The sequence below is a fragment of the Pleurodeles waltl genome, chromosome 11, assembly GCF_031143425.1.
Source record: "Pleurodeles waltl isolate 20211129_DDA chromosome 11, aPleWal1.hap1.20221129, whole genome shotgun sequence".
Lineage (NCBI taxonomy): Eukaryota > Metazoa > Chordata > Amphibia > Caudata > Salamandridae > Pleurodeles > Pleurodeles waltl.
In genome coordinates this window covers 543510139-543530552 of record NC_090450.1, presented here as the reverse complement: position 1 = coordinate 543530552, position 20414 = coordinate 543510139, and the positions used below count along the sequence as shown (strand labels likewise).

The window sequence follows — 20414 nt, the reverse complement described above, 5'->3', positions numbered from 1 at the left end:
CCATGTATATTAAGCTCCTCTTTTCTCTCTGGTTCTTTTCTTTTGTCTTTCTCATCGTCTCCTTCTTTTTTTCTTGTCACTGTCATCTGCTGTCTTCTATAATACGCCTGCTGCACATTTCCGTCTTTCTCAGCTCCGTTTCTGATCTCCTGTTTAGTGCTCTCCTCTTCTCCATCTCTTTTCTGCTTCTTGTAAATCACTATGCTTTTTTCCTCCACTTGGTTTCTTACCCTCCTTATGCTTTCCGAGGGGCGGCTCCTTCGCAGTGGCGAAGGAGAGTAGCCCCACTGGCTAAGAGCCACAAGCTGAAACATAAAACGATATTTAATTTAATTTTCCAGCTGCTGGCTCAGCTGTGCCAACGTCTGAAGGGAGGGGCAGGGATGGTCCATGGGAGGAGGGAGGTGGGGGAGTGGAGTCAGTGCACTAAGGCCCATATTTATATGTTTTTAGCGCCGCATTTGCGTAAAAAAACGGTGCAAATGCATAGCTAAAAAAGTATAAATATGGGCCTAAGTGTGCATGTTAGTTTGGCTGGCCATCTTAGGCCGGCCAAACGTACATGCGCACTTAGATTTCTCCAACCTGGCTGTGTTACACAGCCAGGTTGGAGAAACTGCACAGACTCCAACGCAGTGTCTGAGCAGCAGCCCAAGCTGCTCAGACCAATCCTGGCACTGCGCTCATGCTAGGTATAGCATGAGAGCAGTGCCAGGATTGCATGGAGGACCTGTGCTGGGGTCCCAGGAAATGCTGGGACACCATCAAAAGAAGAGCACAAGGAGACCGGAGGCATTAGGAAAGGTAAGTTTTTAAAATTACTATTAATGATTTTTTATCATCTTTTATTGCCCCTGCCATCCTCCTTTTCTTTCACTTTTGTCAACACTTTTACTCTAATAATTTTTCTCTTTTTCTCTTGTTGTTCTGAGTCTCCTGGGAAACGTCCTTTCCAACGTATCCTTAATAATGGGTCCTTAACAACTCAGACTTTTCCCAGCAAGCGTAACCACGCTTGCTGGAACAATGCATGGCTTTCTCTGTGCCTTAACCACGCATGTGCTAAACTACGCATATGGTGGTTAAAGCACAGAAAAAGCCATGCGTTGCTCGAGAGAGGTTCCATCAAACAACCGTGCCTGTTTTTTCTCAGTCTTCTTGCTTCCTGACTGCTTCTTCACCTCCTCCTCCCCGTCCTTACTTTTCTTTCATTGCTATCCTCTCTCTTACTCTCTTCTCCATTCTTTATCTTGTCCCCATTACTGGTCTTCTCCCTTTGTTCGTCTCATTTCCCTCTTTTCTCATTTCCTGACACACAATGTTGTATTTGTACCAGATCCCATCAAACTTGGGCAAAATGATCCTGAAGGAGGAAATGGAGAAAACTCTACCCATTAGGAGGAAAACACGCTCCCTCCCAGACAGGACTCCTTTCTGCACCCGTAAGTGACCCAGCTCTTCTTATCCTAGAACTACAACCAAAGACGCTCATCTTCCTTGGGTGACGCCACACACACACACAAACACCGAAAGGTTATCGATTACAGGAACGAAGCAGTGGTGATTGATGGCAAATTACAAGGAGGGGCAAAAAACACATACACAAAAACACTACACGCAACATATAACACACTAAGAAAATTACACATACACACTAATTTAAATATTTTAAAATACGTACCTTACTGGTGTTCTGCAGCACGTCCCTGATGCTCTGCAGCAATTCCTCAGAGCGCAAAGCCCACAGCCAACTCCCTCATCCAATCAAGATGCTGTTTTCATGCTGTTAAGCAGCATGAATGAAGCTTCTTGGTTGGCTAGAGTGGGCTGGCTCCACGCACCCAAAGTCACTGTAAGCCTGTGCCTGCTTTTCAACCTGGCTGTCTAAGACAGCCAAGATGGAGAGGTTTTAATTGAGCATGCCATTTTGGCTGTGGCAAGGTAGCCAGCGAAACCAACATGCGCACTTCAAACTGAAGTGGCCACTCTTCACAGCTGCCAATCATTGACAGCAGTGACACACTGGCAGCGCCTTGCCCTCACACTCCATTTGCTGGCAGAAAGCATAAAAAATAAAATGGTAATAAAATAATTTTATTACCATTTTACTTTTGATGCTTTCTGCACAGCAGAGTGGGGGAGGAGACGCTCCTCCGCTCCCACAGAGGAGCCGCCGCTGGAACAGAGACAAAAACTCTTCACCTACAACTTACATCAATATACTAACTTCTAATTCACCACCAAAAACACACCTCAACTACAACTTACACCAATATACTGACATCTAACACGCCACCAACACCACTTCAGTGCGGCAGGGTTTAAATTTCTTTAGTGGAGAACCTACCTACAAACTTCAGGTAGAGTATTGCCCATGCAGACCTCCTTCTAACCAATCCCCTGCAGAAGTGATGACTCCATTACTCCCATTATCACCTGTTTCATTGACTGGTAGTTCAAGGAATGAATAGTCGCAGATGCCTAAAACAAACCCTCCTTCAACACCTACTCATGTATCAACTGATAGTTTTCCAGTAGGTGCCACATGTCAACTGCGTGGCAGTTGATTTACCAGAATGACAAAGTATTGGAAGTTACTTCACACACACATTGACACACATTTAACATCACAGGATTACTCCTTGTCCTGTCCGTAGCCTCTCAACAACTGTACATTTGCTTCTGATCACGTAGGAATAATTAAAGGAATCAAAGCTATGAAAATTAATTAGGAGAATGTTAACTCTCTTTGCTTTCTGTTTCTGCCGGCACCTTCTTGACCCCTAGGACCAGGTGGTGCAAAGACAGTGCTAAAGGTACCAAAGAGCAAGCTTGGGTATGAGCTACAACCCCTGCCTATTCTTCAGTGAAGTCTAGGTCAACTGTGTCCTCTAGTTGGATTGAAGCTAAGCTTGCCATTTGTACAGGCATTTTTAGTTTGTGAGGGTAAATTACTTCAAGTTGAACCTTAGTGGAGAATAAATTTTTGTACATCTCTGCTATTGTGCAATTACATGCACTGTGCATGTTTTCAGTGCATTATACTTTGATCACACCATCTTCTGTTGAGTAATCTTAAATGCCACACCATATGTCAATGTCAGGAGTCTGGGAATAACCCTGAACTCCAAATAGTATTCTTAGCACAGGAGACTGGGAGTAATCCTGGATATGCTGACGAACTGCGATGTCCTGATCGAGGCAATATTCAGTTTGTGCCATCAATGCCTTCAACTTCCCAGGTGGATCCACCTAGATTGGGTGAACTCCTTCACACTGAAACAACCAAAATACCAGAGATTCTGTCTAAAGGTGGCCCATAATGTCGCAATGAATTTAAAAGCAGAGCAGAAACCTTGGCTGTCATTTGCACACACCCTGTGGATCCACCACTGCCTCCCTGGAGGTTCCCGGTGACCCCTAGTTCCATACCTTCAGAGGCTCTCCCTATGTGCTCCTGTTGATTTCTATTTTGCTTACCCTACAGCGCTGCTAGGGCCTCCATCTAGACTCTCCATAATCTCTGTGGCTCCACTACACAACCCCATTCCTGGCTCCCCATGAAGGTCAAGGTGATCTGTAAATTGTCTACCTTGATGATGCACCACTGGAACCCATTAACCCATTCTTGATCTCCACTGTTGTCCAGTTTGGTTCACTCAGAGGGGCACTCTCAAAACCCACTCATCTCCTCCCACAGTCAGCACATCTACGCACGTATAGAGACACTAAGCCACAGGAGCGGTAAAGTGCAACACGGCCTACATCACTATGCCAGTGTGCACAGCATCTGCTGCAGTTGAAGTAAGGTTCTTCTGAAACTTCGAACTCCTCCGGGGCCAGTCCTCATCCACCAGTCCGTACAACATCTCTGGATCCATGGACTCCTCCAAATCGTGTGCAAGCTGTGCATTTCTTTCTCACAATTAGGACTAATCCACCATTCATGCCCTGTGGCACAGGGAACTCATTATTTCTCGAAGCCAGATTCTCAGACCCTCATTAGTCGTGTGGTTATTTTTTTACCCAGTGAACACCAATACCACTAGGTGAGGTTATTATTTTATATTTGGATGTTCATAAGCACACCAGTCCTCGTGGAATTGCCTCTTGGCGCTGTTGTGGAAAACTGAGGGAGTTGGCTACGGTTAGTAGCTAGAAACGAATAGGCATTTAGGAAGCTAACAGTTGCATCTTAAAACGTTTAGGAAATTTTAGATGGTAGATACTCTCTGAATGGATTCACATGGATCCAGTTCCACACAGTTGGGTATTAAACGGGAAAAGTTCAGCCGCCAAAAATGTTTAGCTTAGACGCATTTTTTACGAAGTCCTAAGTGTTACTATTATTATTTACATTTTTTCCTTAGAAACTGAAGACCTTAGCCATAAAATATGCAAATAACCTTAAACAAAATCCTTTTATTCCTAAGCAATCAATGTAGCTGATGTAGCATCATGCACACACAATAGCATGTTTTCAATAGAAGTGTGTTAGTTGCTACATTTTGAATGTATTCAAATTTGAATACGTACTCTTTTAGGATGGCCAGATATGCAGTTACAAGAATCATGGTGGGACTGCACCCAGGTGTTCACCACCATACCACGGTGGGGACAAGCAAGGAAATAAAAATCCTTCTGAGGACCCTCAGGTTGTGGGAACATTTCTTAGAACTTGGAACAGTCTTGGAGATTGAGAAAGGGCAGCACCAAGCATTATCCTCAGATATTTTCCAGCCTACAGAGACCTACATGATCCCAAAGATGGAGCCCTCAAGGTCACAAAGGAGAGTCTCATGAGTTGACTTTTACATTGATGATTATTACCTCGATTTTAGCACCTTTAAGTTTTAAACATTCAGGCTCATCCTTTGTCTCACAGCATCCGGTGGGTGCTGAAGGGACATACCAACACTACCGACTCCCCCGTGTGAATTAAAGAGGAGCTGGGTGTCATCAACGTACATGTAAAATGTAAGCACATATTCATGTGGATGTGTAGTTAGGAGTCTGCTCCCAAACTGAGACGCCTGTGGGATCCAGAATGAAGCCCTACTACTTACCTGCATAATGGCTGCATCAAAGTATTGCACTATATTGCCACTAGAGAAATTCTACTGAAATTGAGGCTTGCTTGCTAAAGGGAAGGCCACAGGAAAAAATGAAATGATCAATTACTCTTTGATAAATACTGACATTTCTAGAAGCCTGTACATATAATTGGATAACTCTCGAACCACTGGAATTGTGTGGCAGGGGAGGACCAAATAATATGGCACAGCTGATTAAATTTTGCGGCTAGACAAAGCAGACCTTGTGGCATAATGTGGCACAGTTTGTGTCAGTAGTATTTGATCTGGTCCCTTTTACATATGATGAGCATAGCTAGGAAAATGTTACTCTTCATTAGTAGCTGTTTACAGTGGCGGTTCACGGGGTGCAGAAGGGGCGGGGTGGCATGCAGAGGGAGGAATAAAAATTAAATTAATTAAGAAAAAAAAAACACTTACCTCCTCGCCATTGCGTTGCTCCGCTCTGCTCCTCCGTCTTCTTGCTGCAGGCACAGGCTGCCAGCCTGCCCTGCGGCCAATCCTAACACTGCTCAGAGCAGCGTCAGGATTGGCTGGGAGCGCCCAGCCAGGCATACTAGGAGCCTGTGCAGGCTTGCGCATGTGTGTTTGGCTGGCCCAAGACGGCACACATCGGTGCACAGTTTATTATCGGTTTCTTTGAAAGGTTTTGAAGCTGCCGCTGCTGGCGGGTGGAGGAGGGCAGCATTCCTCCGCCCTAATGGAGGTGCCGCCCCTGGCTGTTTACCACTTACGTAGCAACTGAAAGGTGGCCAGTTAATGTTTGCAAAGGGTCTTCCATTGAAGGGCAATACACATGGCAATGTATGAGCTAGAAAGGATTTGTTTTGCCAATTATCTGGCAGATGATGATAATGTAGTAACTACAACAAAACACTATGGCTGCATAATCACATAATTCCAGTGACCCAGGCTATTCTCTTTTTAAGTAAATGATACATTATATATATTTTTTTTAACTCACTTGTATGTGTTTTTTTGCTTAAATGGTTTGATTGTGTGCTTACATGTTTTAAACGTCTGGTTAGAATAAAAAACAAGAAGTGACTTGACTCATTGTGCTTCTTGTTCTTTTGCAGCTCTTCACACTGGACCTTCCAGTGCATCCACCCTCCCTGGCTACGGGCGCAGCAGCCTCAGTAGGGTAAGCTCAGACGGCCTCTTGGCACATGGTAAATGTAAGGTCACACCAGCACTTGACACATCATCAGCATAGGCTGAGGCCGCACATAGTACAACCATGACATGAGCTCTGTCATGGACTTGGCATATGATCCACTCTGATTTCGACATGTTCTTACCACATTATTAGTGTAAGTGGAGGTTCATACTTGGCGCAAGGGCAAGGATGGTTCAGACCTGCACTGGGCATGATAGCAAAGAAGGAGCAGCTCTACGCTGGTCAGATTATATCTACTCTGGGCATCAGAAGACTTTAAACTCAGCTCCACACTGGACATGGCAGTACTTCAAGAGAGGTTCCACTCTGGGAATGATATTACACTCAGACCAGTTACAAACTGCGTACAAAAGAAGAGTGAATTCAGGTTTACACTGGGCCTGACAACAAAGCAAGAGTGGTTCCGCTATAAGCATGATACTACACTTTGAGGCACAAATACACACTGGGTGCAACAGAAGGGAAAGCTCAGATGTACACTGGGCATGATACATCTGAACTGAGAGTGAGATTACCATAAATTCAGAGGCCGGTTGGGCATGACAGGTTGGTCGGTTCATATACACAATTAGGCCAAGTAGCGCATTGAAGCTTCAGTTCACTCTGGATATGCTACTGTGGTAAATCTTAGACCATTCTTAATATGACTGTAGAGTGAGCGCAGACCAGCCCTGGAAATATCAACAGCGTAAGGTTAGATCTGCCCCTAACAAATCATCAGCACAAACGCAGACTTGCATAGAGATTTGCATCAAGGCGCTGTGATCTCAGACCCACACTGGCCATGATAGTAGAGTAAGCTCAAATCTACACTACTGTCAGCTGAACTCCACACTGGGCATGGTGCAGTTAGCTGTGATCTGCAGTGGGTATGACAGTAGAGTATGATACCTACACCAGACACATCAGCAGAATAATGGGTTTAGTGCAATTGAACAGAAACCTTGCCATCCACACCAGCGTGGTTCCAGTGTTAAATAACTGGCAGCCAATATTTTTTAAAACATGCCTGGTGATGCTCCCCTGTGAAGCCATCAAGCCTGCACTCATCTCTGATTTTTTACAGTGATTTTTTCCAATTCTTTCCATAAAACTCCTGCCCCTTTAAGTGCCTGGCTGCATGAAAAGTGGCAGGGTGGATATCATGCAATATAGTCACTTGCACAGAATTGACGGTGGTGTGATCACTACTTGTACAGAATTAACTTAGTCTCTCACTTGGCACATGAAAATCTCGCCACTGGACACTTTTGGAAGGACTCAGACTTTATATCAGTGGTGGCTCCTCTGTTCGGGAGCGTCGCCACCCCACCCCCTCACCAGCAGCGGCAGCTGCAAAACCTTTACCAGAAAACGATCATAAACCTTGTTTTCTGGTAAAGGGGGTGGGCCTAGGGGGTAACGAGCAGTGAGGGGGAGTGCACAGCACTTCCCCTCAGAGCGAATGTGTGTTTGGCCGGCTGTCTCGGGCTGGGCAAACACACGTGCACAGGGTTCTCTCCAGCCCAGCAACACAGTTGCCGGCTGGAAAGAGCCTGCACAGGCTCCTAGTCTGCCTGGCAGCACCTTGGCTGGGTGCTCCCAGCCAATCCTGATGCTGGTCTGAGCAGCGTTAGGATTGGTGCACGGCAGGCTGGGAGCCTGTGCCTGAAGCGTCCAGCGATGGAGAGGAGCAGCGCGTGGCGAGGAAATATTTTTTCTTTTTTTATTAAATTAAATATATGTTTATTTCCTCCCTTGCCCCCCGCACGCCGCCCCGCCGCTTCAGCGCTCCCCGAGCCGCTACTGATCCTGTTCCACCTTGTCAATGTGTTCCTATTATGGAGACATCTACAGTCTCCGAGCTCTGCTTGTTTTAAAACTTTACAAAAACTAACCACAACATGTAGGGCACATCTAAAGGCGGCCCAGCACAAACAGGACTGCTTCTTATATTTACTATGTGCACATAGGTGGTCAGAGGAATATAAAGTAGCTCTGTTACCTGATCCCACAAATAGATTTTTGCATTCTAAAATGAAATATTTACCAGAATGCACCTGTGAAAATCTAGGAAAGGCTTACATTTTGGTTGTGGGGTGTCAGTGACTGTGTGCCTTTCTTGAAGCATGCACTTAATCGTCTGGCTTTTTTTTTTCTTTCCAGCTACAGTCTGCTGAGTTCACAACTCCTGACTCTGGGTCAGCGGGGACAGGTAAGAGACAAAGGGAAAGGCCTTCCTAGATACAGCAGTGATGCACACCCAAGTTGGGGGATCTGCTCCACAATATCTATTTTATTTCTACAGCAATATTTGCGTGGGGCGGGGAGTAGCAGAGTTCAGTGTGTGTACACGTATCATTTGCATTTGTTTGTGGTATTGATCCCCATGTGCATACACAGCTGACGTGCATGACGTGAATACTCATCTACGAACATGATGTGGGCAAAATAGGTTTAAAATGTGCAAGTTGGAAAAATCACCTTGCTAACTGTCAGAATGTGTAAGAATGTTATATTCAGCTAGATTGTTTGTATTTAATAGTACGTCAATGTGTATTTTGTACTTGTTTGCAGTTGTATATGTGTGCACCAGTCTGTTCGTTTATGTGTAGATATGTGTCTGTGAGTGTTTCCACATAACATCTAATGTTATGCAACTTATACGTGCGCGAGTGCATGTGTATTTTATTGAGGTTTAAAAAACCTCTCTGAACGCTCTTGTCGAGTCATAGGCCAACCATTTACGCAGATGTCTGTTCAGTCCTCCAAGGTGTGCATGTCTGTCTTTGGTGGTATTCGTGGTTTGCTAGTGTTTAACTGAGGTTTGCTCTTGAAAGCAAAACTCCACTCGGCTGTTGTTTTAAAGTGAGGAACAAAAATACCCCTTCCCTTGGCTATATTTCCAAGATAGTACTTTAAAATGCAAAAAACACAACATTTCTTTAAGTTCCCGTTTTACCCTCATAGAACGTGAAAAGAGCGCGTGCACGATATTCCATTGTCTGTGTCCCGAATGTGCCGTGTTCCATTGGCTAAAGTCCATCTCAAGCAGCTACCTCACACAGGCCTTGCTTGAAACTGTAATGGTTTTAGGATCTGAGGTACAAAGTTATTTTCTGATTGCAACCCCTGCGATGCACAAAATCACATGATTGGCAACCAGAAATGGGCTGTTCTTTATGTAAAAAAGCCCATAAAAGGACTTTTGTGATTATTTCCATGTCGCAAATAGCAGGACCGTGAAAGGGGTGTCCCCCTCCACTTTCCGATTTAGAAATAACTATATTATTAGTTTACGATCACAATTACGATTGCAAATCATTGATAAATTACCTACCCAAACATGGACTGCTTAAAAAATCAGTTATGGAATACAGTCGTAGGAATGGCGGTCTGATGTTTCATGCTGGGCACCATCCCTCTGGGTATGGTCATTCTCTAGGTCACAAACTGCAACCTGTCTAATGAAAATAAGGCAGGTCATTCATTAGCTCTTGGGATCTGGTATTTTGTGAACTGACCTCTTAGTACATAGGTCAGTTCGCAACATACTATAACATCTGCAAAAACCCGGTGTGCAAATTGCGACCACTTTTTGTGAACAGATGTACATCAGGCCCTGAGAGACATTACTCTAAAATTCCCTTTTAAGTCTTTTCCTGTTTTAACACCAGAAGGTGATGGTGTCGGTGTGACATTTCCCTATATGATTCCAAGGTGACTAGCAGTCATGATGAATTAACTATTCAGTACCAGAGATTTTTTGAAAGCTCTCGCACTCCCCATTAACTTAGTGAGGTCAAATATCAGAGGGGTTGCAACTGGTAAAAAAAAGTTTCTAGTGTACTAAACCCATTTAGTAATTGTGAAGCGTTTTTTTTTCTTCAAATTGTTAAATAGGTTTAGAATGGGTTACTAATTTGCAATTTGGAAGTGGTGTTTTTGGGGTATCCATCAAAATCAGTTACCTATGTATCAATGGTTCGCAACCTTAAATCTTGTTGCAAATCACTTACTAGTTACTGACTCCCAAGATGGAGTGGTAATTGATCTGCAAAAGGGAAAGGGTCCTCTTTGGACCCCATAAGCTTTAGGCTTCCTGGTGGTAGCTTAAGAGGGAGAAGGCGGTGGTGCAGGGGAAACAGCCGTCTCTTGCTGAAGTTTTTCAAAGTGGAAAAACTTTTTTTAAAGCAGCTCTATATCCTTTAAGAAACTCGGGCTGCCTTAATAACAAGTACCATTTGTGAATTCTTTCCAGGGGATGATGATCTCCTTTCCCTTGCTAGCCACCATCTCTCTGAAGTTAGCCTATCAAAGACAGTCACGATTTGCGTTCCGACTAATGAATATTAATTGGGCAGGTCTTGATGCAACGTCTTCTAATTCCATATTTTATTAAGTGACTTATTAGTACATAAGTCAGTTTGCAAGATAAATTACTAGTTTCACGCTGTTGGTATGCAACTTGTGGCTGCATTTTTTGCGACTAGACGAATTGATATCTGTCCCTTATAGTCAAATACAGCCACCACAAATGATGACGGTTAGCTTAAATTCCGATAGGGGTCACTTATGGCCCATTGCGGAAATAGCCATTGTTTTTTTTTATTTGTGAGTCCGCTCACAGAAAATGATTTGTGTTGATGTACTGGAGACCTAATCAAGATACCTGAGGGTAAAGATACCGACTTTGAAAATAGGATGGATTCAATAATTATATAGCCATCAGAACAGGGAGTAATACATCTTTATGGTAACATGAAGACATGTTCTAGTCTTTTTTATGACAGTCTAGAAGCTACTAAAATGTAAATGTATTATGTTCGGCTTTTTTGCAGGCAACTTTTCTATTGCCAAATAAAACAAGCATTGGCAAGGGCAATCGTTTTGGCTTTTTCGACATTGCAAGGATGTTTAGTATCTATTGCAAAACACAAAAGATGTAACACATGAGTGGCAGCAACAAATGCTCATCTCCCTTATGCATCAAATCTTGTAGTGCAACACTAGTACATGTTCTGTGTGGGCGTGAGTAAACACACACTGCTGCCTCTGTCCTATGAAAGGCGTTGGTGTAAGAAGAGTCTTGCTCTATTGCTTCCCATACTTTACCCTTGTTGTAGTATGATAATGAAGCTTGATGAACATATATTAGCTATAGAACAATGGAAATGTTTTCCACTATTGGAAGTAGAGGGAAATCAGCATGTAAGGGGATGCAGAAGGCAGCACAGAGTGCAAAGACCGGATTGTTGGATGTATAGAGTGCAGTATATGAAGTGTTGAAGACATGGCCCCCCTCAAAACTCTGGGAATGTTATTTGATCTTATAAGTGCCCTACGCCTACTCCGGGCAATGACCAGTAAGCGGTGAAGCACAAACACTCATACAAGCAGATGCGGAAATTGGTCAGCCCTAATGTCCCTCTTGGGCACACCAACATGTTTGCCTATGCCAATGATCTCTAGCTTGATAGTGCAAATGTTTGTTGCTTGGTGTGGGTGTGAATTTACCTTCAATCAATCAATCAATCAGCGTTTGTTAAGTGCAGCTACTCTCCCGTGAGGGTTTCAAGGTGCTGAGGTGTGTGTGTGGAGGGGGCTTGGAGCGTCCATCAGTGCAGTGGTTCTTCAAATAGCCATGTCTTCAAACAGCCATGTCTTCAGCTTTTTCGTGAAGTCAAGGAGGAGTGTAGACTGTCTGATGTAGGGTGTTCCAGGCTGTGGCTGTGAGGTAGGAGAAAGAGCGTCCCCCTGTTCTTGTTTTTCTGATGCGGGGTACTGCGGCGAGAGAGAGCTGGGCTGAGCGTAGGGTCCTGTGGGGTACGTAGAAGTCGAGTCGCCTGTTCAGGTAGGCTGGTCCGGTTTTGTGAAGGGCTTTCTATGCGTGGATGAGGATCTTGAAGGTGATTCTTTTCTCTATGGGGAGCCAGTGTAGTGTGCGCAGGTGTTTGGAGATGTGACAGTGTTGAGGACCAGTCTGGCGGCGGCGTTCCATAGTTTGGGGGTCAGTTTCTTGTTGATTCCGGTGTAGAGCGAGTTGCCGTAGTCCAATCTGCTGGTAACAAGGGCATGTGTGACGGTCTTTTGGTGTTCGAGGGGGATCCATTTGAATGTCTGACATGGGAGGCGGAGGGAGCGGAAGCAGGTGGATGCGACTGAGTTGACTTGGCGGTCCATGTTGAGTTTGGAGTCCAGGATGATTCCGAGGTTGCAGGCTTGGTTCGTCCGGATGGGTGGGCTTCCAAGGGTGGAGGGCCACCAGGAGTCATTCCACGTGTCGAGTTGAGGGCCCATGTTGAGTACTTTAGTTTTGTCTGCGTTGAATTGTAGGCAGCTGCTTTTCATCCAGTTGGGAACTGCTCCCATGCCTTCATGGAAGTTGTGTCTGGCTGTGTTGGGTTCATTGGATAGGGAGAGGATGAGTTGGGTGTCGTCAGCGTAGGAGACGATGTTGAGTTCGTGGTTTTTGACGATGGCAGCTTGTGGGGCCATGTAGATGTTTAACAGCGTGGGGCTGAAGGAGGATCCCTGGGGAACTCTGCAGGTGGTGGGTGTGGAGTCCAGGATGAAGGGGGGGAAGTCTTACTCATTGAGTTCCGCCAGAGAGGAAAGATCAAATCCAGTCGAGGGCCTTGTCTCTGATGCCGGCCCCGTGAAGTCTGCGTATCAGAGTGTGGTGGGAGACTGTGTCGAAGGCCCCCGAGAGGTCGAGCAGGATGAGGGCAGCAGTCTCTCTCTTGTCCAGCAGGGAGCGGATGTCGTCCGTTGTGGCTAGGAGGGCTGTTTCTGTGCTGTGGTTTTTTCTGAAGCCAGATTGGGAGGCGTCGGGGATGCTGTGGTCTTCGATGAAAGTAGCGAGTTGGCTGTTAATGGCTTTCTCAATGACTTTCACTGGAAAAGGGAGCAGGGAGATGGGCCTGTAGTTTTTGAGGTCGGTGGGATCCGCCGAGGGTTTCTCGAGAAGAGGGTTGATCTTGGTATGTTTCCAGTCGTCGGGGAAGGAGGCGTCTGCTAGGGAGCTGTTGATGGTGAGGCGGAGCATGGGGGCAATGGTTTCCACAGCTCTGTTGAAGATGTGGTGGGGGCATGGGTCCTTGGGAGCCCCTGAGTGTATGGTCCTCATTGTCTTCAGTGTATCTTTGGTGGTGAGGGGTGTCCAGTTGGTGATCGTTGGTTTTTTTATGTCGGGTTCCAGTGGAGGGGGTTCTGCACGTAGGTTGTCCTCGCTGAAGTTGTCTGTTGCAGAAATCTTGTGAGGGTGGAACGTCTGTTGCTTCGCTGTTGGGTTCAGCGAACTCCTTGATGATGCTGAAGAGTTCCTTGCTGTTGTGTGTGTGTAAGGAGATTCTTTCTTGTATTGCTTTCTTTCTGGTGCTTTTGATGGGATGGTGGTGTGCGGTGGTGGCGGCTCTGAAGTTGATTTGGGCTTCTGTAGATTTGGGGGCATATTTATACTCTGTTTGCGCCAGATTTGCGGAGTTTTTTTTTACGCAAATCCGACGCAAAACTAATTCCATATTTATACTTTGGCGTTAGACCCGTCTAGCGCCAAAGATCTTGGAGTTTGCATCATTTTTTAGCGTGGACACCTTCCTTGCGTTAATGATATGCAAGGTAGGCGTTCCCTTCTAAAAAATGACTCCGAGGCATGTGCGCCGTATTTACACTCCCGGGCAAAAATTACGCCCGGGAGTGGGCGGGTCCAAAAAAATGACGTCCAGCCGCTTTAGCGTCATTTTTTAACGCCTGGTCAGGGCAGGCGTTAAGAGACCTGTGGGCTCAGAAGGAGCCCAGAGGTGCCCTCCCATGCCCCCAGGGACACCCCCTGCCACCCTTGCCCACCCCAGGAGGACGCCCAAGGATGGAGGGACCCATCCCAGGAACTTAAGGTAAGTTCAGGTAAGTATTTTTTCTTTTTTTTTGGGTGGCATAGGGGGGACTGATTTGTGCCCCCCTACATGCCACTATGCCCAATGACCATGCCCAGGGGACACAACTCCCCTGGGCATGGCCATTGGGCAAGGGGGCATGACTCCTGTCTTTGCTAAGACAGGAGTCATTTAAATGGGGGTTGGGAGTAAAAAAAAAATGGCGCAAATCGGGTTGAGGTGAAAATTTTGCCTCAGCTTGACTTGCCCCATTTTTTGACGCCCAAGCTCCATTTTCCCCTACGCCGGCGCTGCCTGGTGTAAGTCATTTTTTTTTACGCACACCAGGCAGCTCCGCCGGCTAACGTCATTCCATAAATAAGGAGCCCGTATGGCGCTTTGGAATGGCGTTAGCCGGCGTTACATTTTTTGACGCACAACTGCGTTGGCGCAGTTGTGCGTCAAAAAGTATAAATACGGCCCTTGGTGTTTCTCAAGATTTTCTCGAGTCGTCAACATGTGCGTTTGAATTCTGCAGTGAGCCAGCTGTTTTTTTTGGCGTGGGTGCTGTTGTCCTTTTTGAGAGGGGCTATGGTGATGGCGCACTTGCCGATCCATTTGTGCAAGGTACGGGCTGCGATGTGTGCGATGGGAGAGGCGGGGTTGGCAAGAGTTGTGGTGAGCTGGTCATCGGTGATTCTTGCCCAGCTTCTACAGGATGGTTGGGGTTGGGGTCTGATTATGGTGGGTGTGTTGAAGGTGAAATGGATGCAGCGATGGTCTGTCCATGGAAGTTAGGAGGTGTGGCTGAAGGTGGCAGAGGTTCCAGTTGTGAAGATGGGGTCGAGGGTGTGTCCTGCTGAATGCGTTGGTTCCGTTACGATCTGTTGGAGCCCTATATTGTGGAGGTTGTCTAGGAGAGATGCGGTGTTGGGGTTGAGGTGGAAGTTAAGGTCTCCCAGCGGGGTGTAGTTGGAGGCTGCAATGGCTTGCGCGGTGATACTGTCTGTGATGGAGTTGGAAAAAGGTGCCCGGGGGCCGGGTGGGTGGCAGATGAGGGCTACCCTGAGGGTGGATGCTGGACTTGTTTGAAGTGGAGGTGTTCCATCAGGCTTGTGGGGGCTTCGGAGTGTGTACTCAGTCGGATGCTGGACCTGTGGACGATGGTGATTCCCCCCTGGGGGCGGTTGGGGCGGTCTTTCCCGGTGGGCTTGTATCCCCGGGGAATGGCGATGGCAATGTCTGGACCAGAGGTGGTGTGGGTCCAGGTTTCGGTGAGGAATGCGACGTCCGGGCAGTGCTGTCAAGGAGGTCCCAGATTTTGGTGGTGTGTTTGTGGAGGGAGCGGACATTGAGGAGGATGCATTTCAGAATCTTCGGTGTCAGTGCGTTGTTGCAGGAGGGTTGTGCCGGGTCGAAGGTCTTGGTGGTGGTATAGGATTGGCGGCAGCGGAAGCAGCTGAAGGGTCCGTGGGTGTTGGCTGGTGATGAGGGCCTGCAGTTGTTGTTGCGTCCCGGGTTGAGTTTGTGGAGTGCTGCTGGCGTGTAGAGGTGGCGGGTGGGAGGTCCAGGGATCCTGGCGCTGGTCGTTCTGCTGAAATAGTACTAGAAACACGTGCACCAGGGCACAGTAGTAAAACTCGTAATTATATCAGTAACTGTAGCATTCTTAGGCACGTCTACCAGTAATAATTGTACTAGCAGTTGTCATTTTAGTGGGAGCAATTAAAATGCAGCGCTATCAGTGGTGTGAGTGCTATCAGAGGTAGAGATGGTGGTGGCGGTAGTAATACCTATTCTGATGCTTATTGTAGTTTAATTAGTAGTAGACAAAGCAAATGAAGTATTTACAGTGTGTGTAGAAAATGATCTAATGCTGAACAGGGCATGTTCTGGGGGAGTACCTGCAATTAAGATTGTATGAGGTTGTGATTCTAACTCTGAATGTGAAGCAAAACTACTTAATTTATGATATAATTAAAAATATATATTATAAGTTACAAGGTATTATAAGCCTATAATACCGTCTTTATTTCCTTCTGAAGTTTTTAAACCATTTTTGTCTTGTGGTTTCTTATGACACTAAAAGCACCCATGGCATATTAACATCATAAAACACAACAACTCTGTATGTATCCTCTAAATAACAATATAACATTTGCAGGATATCACCCGCCAATGTACACCCCAACATTCTCTCGCCTCAGTATGTTACATTGTGTTTAGCACCCAGAAGGAGCTGTTTTTAGGTCTTATATTCACTGGCACTCAGGCAAACTGAGGGGCAGATTTACGTAAAGTGGCACTGCACCAAGTGAAGCGCCACTTTCCCTGTGCCCCTTTGCTCCCCCCTAACACCACCATGTGTGTGCCGTATTTAAAATACGGCGCACCATGGTGCAGGGTAGGGGGCAGTAGCATTATTCAATGTGACGCTTTTGATGTACTCTGCAGGAGTAGCGCCAAAATATTGGGGCTACTCCTGCAGAGTACATAGTGCCACATTCCAAGGAATGGAAGCCTCTTTTAACACCTGCTCTTGAGCAGGCGTTAAAAGTGACGTAAAAAATGGCGCAAGGAAATCTCATAGATTTCCTTACACCATTTTTCTGGCTCCCTTAAAGGGGGAACACCCCCTTTGCATACATTATGCCTGGTGCAGGCATAATGTAGCGTAAAGGGTAACAGGTGCATGCATTGCGCCACCCTGTAGATACTGCGGGGGATTTCAGCCTTGTTGGGCCACATTAACGTAAAAAATAATGGTGTTAATGTGGCGCAAGGTGATGCTAGGGCATTATAAATATGCCCATAAGTTGGAACACTTTCATCTGGTAGAAGATTTCAAGCCCCACATATGTCGAACATGTCACCAAGGTTGAGGCTGGAAAAAAAAGGAAATTGTGAAGGTTCAGGGAAAACACTAGTGAGTCAGGTTAAGTCAGAGGGTGGTGTTGCAGAGAAGAAAAGCTGTAGCCTTCCCATAAAATTAGTCTATGTACACTATATCTGTCTGTGCAGTTGTGTGGTGGGAGTACATGTTCATAGGTACATGCTTGGTTTATGCATGTGCATTAGAGTGAGTGTGGTTGCAAACGTAGTTGTTTGCATACTTACAAAAGCCAGCTTTTTGAATTTGAGAGAAAGTGAGTGGTTTAACATTAGGGTTGTTGAGGAGCCGTTTGTGATTGTCTTGTTATGGATATCACAGGCAGTGAGCAGTTTCAAACGCTGTGGTCTTCGATGTTGTTGGTCTGTCTGGTTGTTTGTTCAAAAGGAAGGTATTGGGACAATTATTTAGGGTTCTCTGTGACACATGGGAGTTGACTAGTGAGGCAGTCTTATTTTCGGAAAGATAGTATGCAGGGGGTCACTGCTCATGATGCCTTGTGTTTGTGTGATGAGTTGTGGTTGAAAAGATGGTGTTCTGAAATATCTAATTTTCTTTCTTTTCTTTTTTTCAGCAATTCAGGTAAGTCTGTTACATCGGTACATTTTTCATTCACACGTGATGGGGTGGGGCTTTTCAAGAGAAGAGTGTTTCCATCTCATGACGGAACCTTCAGTGAGATAACTGAACATGCCAACAGAGACATGCTATGAGACCTAGGTTTGCAGAGGATGAACACTTTCTCCTGGATGGGCAGAGGGGCTCCTTTTTCTGCCTACCCTTCTTACCATCATTGATCTACTTCCTGCTGCTCTTGTGGCTGCTTTCACTTTTGTGTACCTCCTCATTTCATAAAGAAGCATCACCCTCTCTGCCTTTGAGGCTGAGGCATAGAAAGCGTGCCACTGCATCTAAACAATGTTTGCATCACCTCTGCCTTCAGCTCTCTCGCCTTCAGTGTTAGAAAGTTCTGTTCCTCTCCCTTTGCGGTCACCTTCTTCGGTGTTGTGATGAGTAGACCTTGCTTCTCTTTGGTTTATATTCAGTCCTGCATGGGATAGCAGCCACCTTTTCCTCTCCCTTGGTTTTTCGACAGCCGCTTGTATAGAAGATGAATATCCCGTCTTCTGTTTCATCCTTTTGGTCACTGCATGTCTTTGATGCGCCCACCCTAATCAAACACTTCCCAAAACAAAGTTAGCTTTAAACATTCATACTTAGGCCCTGTTTATGAGCAGCTTGGTTGGAATTCACAGTTGTGTGGAATTTACCACACCTGGCAATTACCTGGTGTGATAAAGATCTCAACCGTTGTTAAATTGCTTCATTTCAAACCTACCAGAATTAAAAAGAGAAGTGTATGGTATTTACTGTAAATTGTAGATTATGGTGGACTCTGCATCGAAATTTGCATGCTATTCCCTTAAAACTCAGAATATGTGATAATCATTGCATCTGATAAAGTCCGAACACCCTGTTGTACATAAAGTTACTTGGAAACATGTATAGATGATAAGGGATATTGGGCCATAACAGAGCAAAGCAGGATTGTGGGTAAAGAATGATCCCACTTCACCCATATTCCTTGACACACTGAAGACCACATTTTGCCCCTCTAACGTTTAGTGCTGAAACTGGGGTGCCCCTACAGCCTTTTCATACTGTGATTTTGCTCTTTTCCAGAATGGTGATGGTCTGAGATCACGGATGGACCGAGGAAACTCCCTCCCGAGTATCCTGGAGCAGAAGGTAAGAGTAAACAGCGAGCTGAGTAGAAACTGTGTGGTGGATACCTTAAAATTGGTGTCCTTTTCCTTAAAAGCAGGGATCTGCCTCTTGTTGTCATGCATAAAAAGACATGGGTTCTTTCTCGCTAGGCAGTTCCTCCACTAGAATCGAGAAACTGCACATTTAGGTTGTGACGTTTTACATTAGTCGGCCTCAGCAGGATACATAATGCATAGCATGCTTGTCAGCTCTTTGCAGAGGAAACAAGGTTATAGAAAGTAGGAAGTAAAGTGATAATTGCCTAATTAATGGTCTCCTCTTCACATCTACTGCATGATGGATGGGAAAAGTCAAGTGAAGTGAATACCGAGGAGCCATTATCACTGTCAGTGTAAAGTAATTTAGAAAGAGGAGACAACAATGATGGGCAAAGTGATGACATGAAAAATATCAGGGCAGGTAGCTTAAACATGTTGAGCATTGTAAAATAGTGAGCAGAAGCAAGTGAACGGTACATAACTGGCCTGGTATACGGAAAAATATGCATTTTTGCCAATTAAATATTTGTAGAGCGGCAGAGGAGTAAATCACATGTCAATATTGGTGTGTGGTGTGTTTGTCCTATGCTTAAAAATATCTTGGTCTCAGTGCAATAGTTGGCTAAGCCATTGTAATGAGTTCTCTCTCTCACTTTATCACTTAAAAACCACCTAACTCTACCTTTTAGAGCTTAAATCTAATTTATCTTTACAGATATATCCCTATGAAATGCTAATGGTGACCAACAGAGGGCGTCTTAAACTCCCACCTGGAGTGGATCGAACAAGACTTGAGGTAACTTGAGGGCTAGACAGAAATGGGTGAGCATGGGTGTACCGGGGATACTCCTGTATTTGCTAGGGAATGGCCACAAGTGCACTGATGGATAGGTTCTGGAAGTGCTGTGGGATAGTCCTAGGAGTCTTGGCAGATGCCCCCATGGGAGTGGTCCTTAGGAGATCATCTTTGATTAGGAAGTGGGTGGTCTGGGGAAGGCCTGGGCGGGACTGGGGTGTTCAAGGTTTGCCTTCTTAGGGCCTCATTATTAGTTTGGTGGTCCGTGGACTGCCATGGTAGCAGTGGTGGTCCAACCTCTGCAACGTTGGCGGTCAGACTGACAGATTACGAGTTTGGCTGTTGGACCGCAAGAAGACCACCAACGGACTGCCGGCATCGCCATAGTCAGTGCAGCGGGGACCACGGCAGTCTTGACCTCTGTGGCCAATGTTGGAGATCCTGGCATTGGGACCACCATGGCCATTACGACCTGCAGGACCACCAAGCTTTTAATGGCGATCCCACTGCCATGGAAAGCTTAGTGGTCAGATAGGTAAGGGGCCCAAAAAGGGGGGCCCATGAAGGTTGAGGTGAGGGCCAATGTGGGCCCTCCAAAATATTTGGGATCGGGGGACACACTGTGTTGCGTGCACAACGTGGTACATGAACACAGTCTGCTTGTCGTTCTGAAAGGTTGGGATGTATGGCTGACAGTAGCTTTAGAATACTGCACCCTCCTCCCCCTGCCAGTCACACCAGCCCCGTGGGAAACTCGTAATCCAGCGGTCTTGGAACCGTTGGCCTGGTGCCATTCGAAAGACTGCTACCTGGTGGTCCGGCGGTCCAACCGCCAA

General features: G+C 45.9%; 1 protein-coding gene across 1 annotated transcript in view; it reads left to right on the top strand.

Annotated features, from left to right (window-relative positions):
- The window catches only part of DMTN (dematin actin binding protein), a 239331-nt gene that overhangs the window by 203330 nt on the left and 15587 nt on the right, over nt 1–20414 (top strand). Inside the window, exons 11-16 of the mRNA XM_069213984.1 lie at nt 1337–1442; nt 6173–6237; nt 8419–8467; nt 12087–12106; nt 18700–18765; nt 19498–19578. Of these exons, the coding sequence (XP_069070085.1) occupies nt 1337–1442; nt 6173–6237; nt 8419–8467; nt 12087–12106; nt 18700–18765; nt 19498–19578 (387 nt within the window). The remainder of the gene's footprint in view (nt 1–1336; nt 1443–6172; nt 6238–8418; nt 8468–12086; nt 12107–18699; nt 18766–19497; nt 19579–20414) is intronic.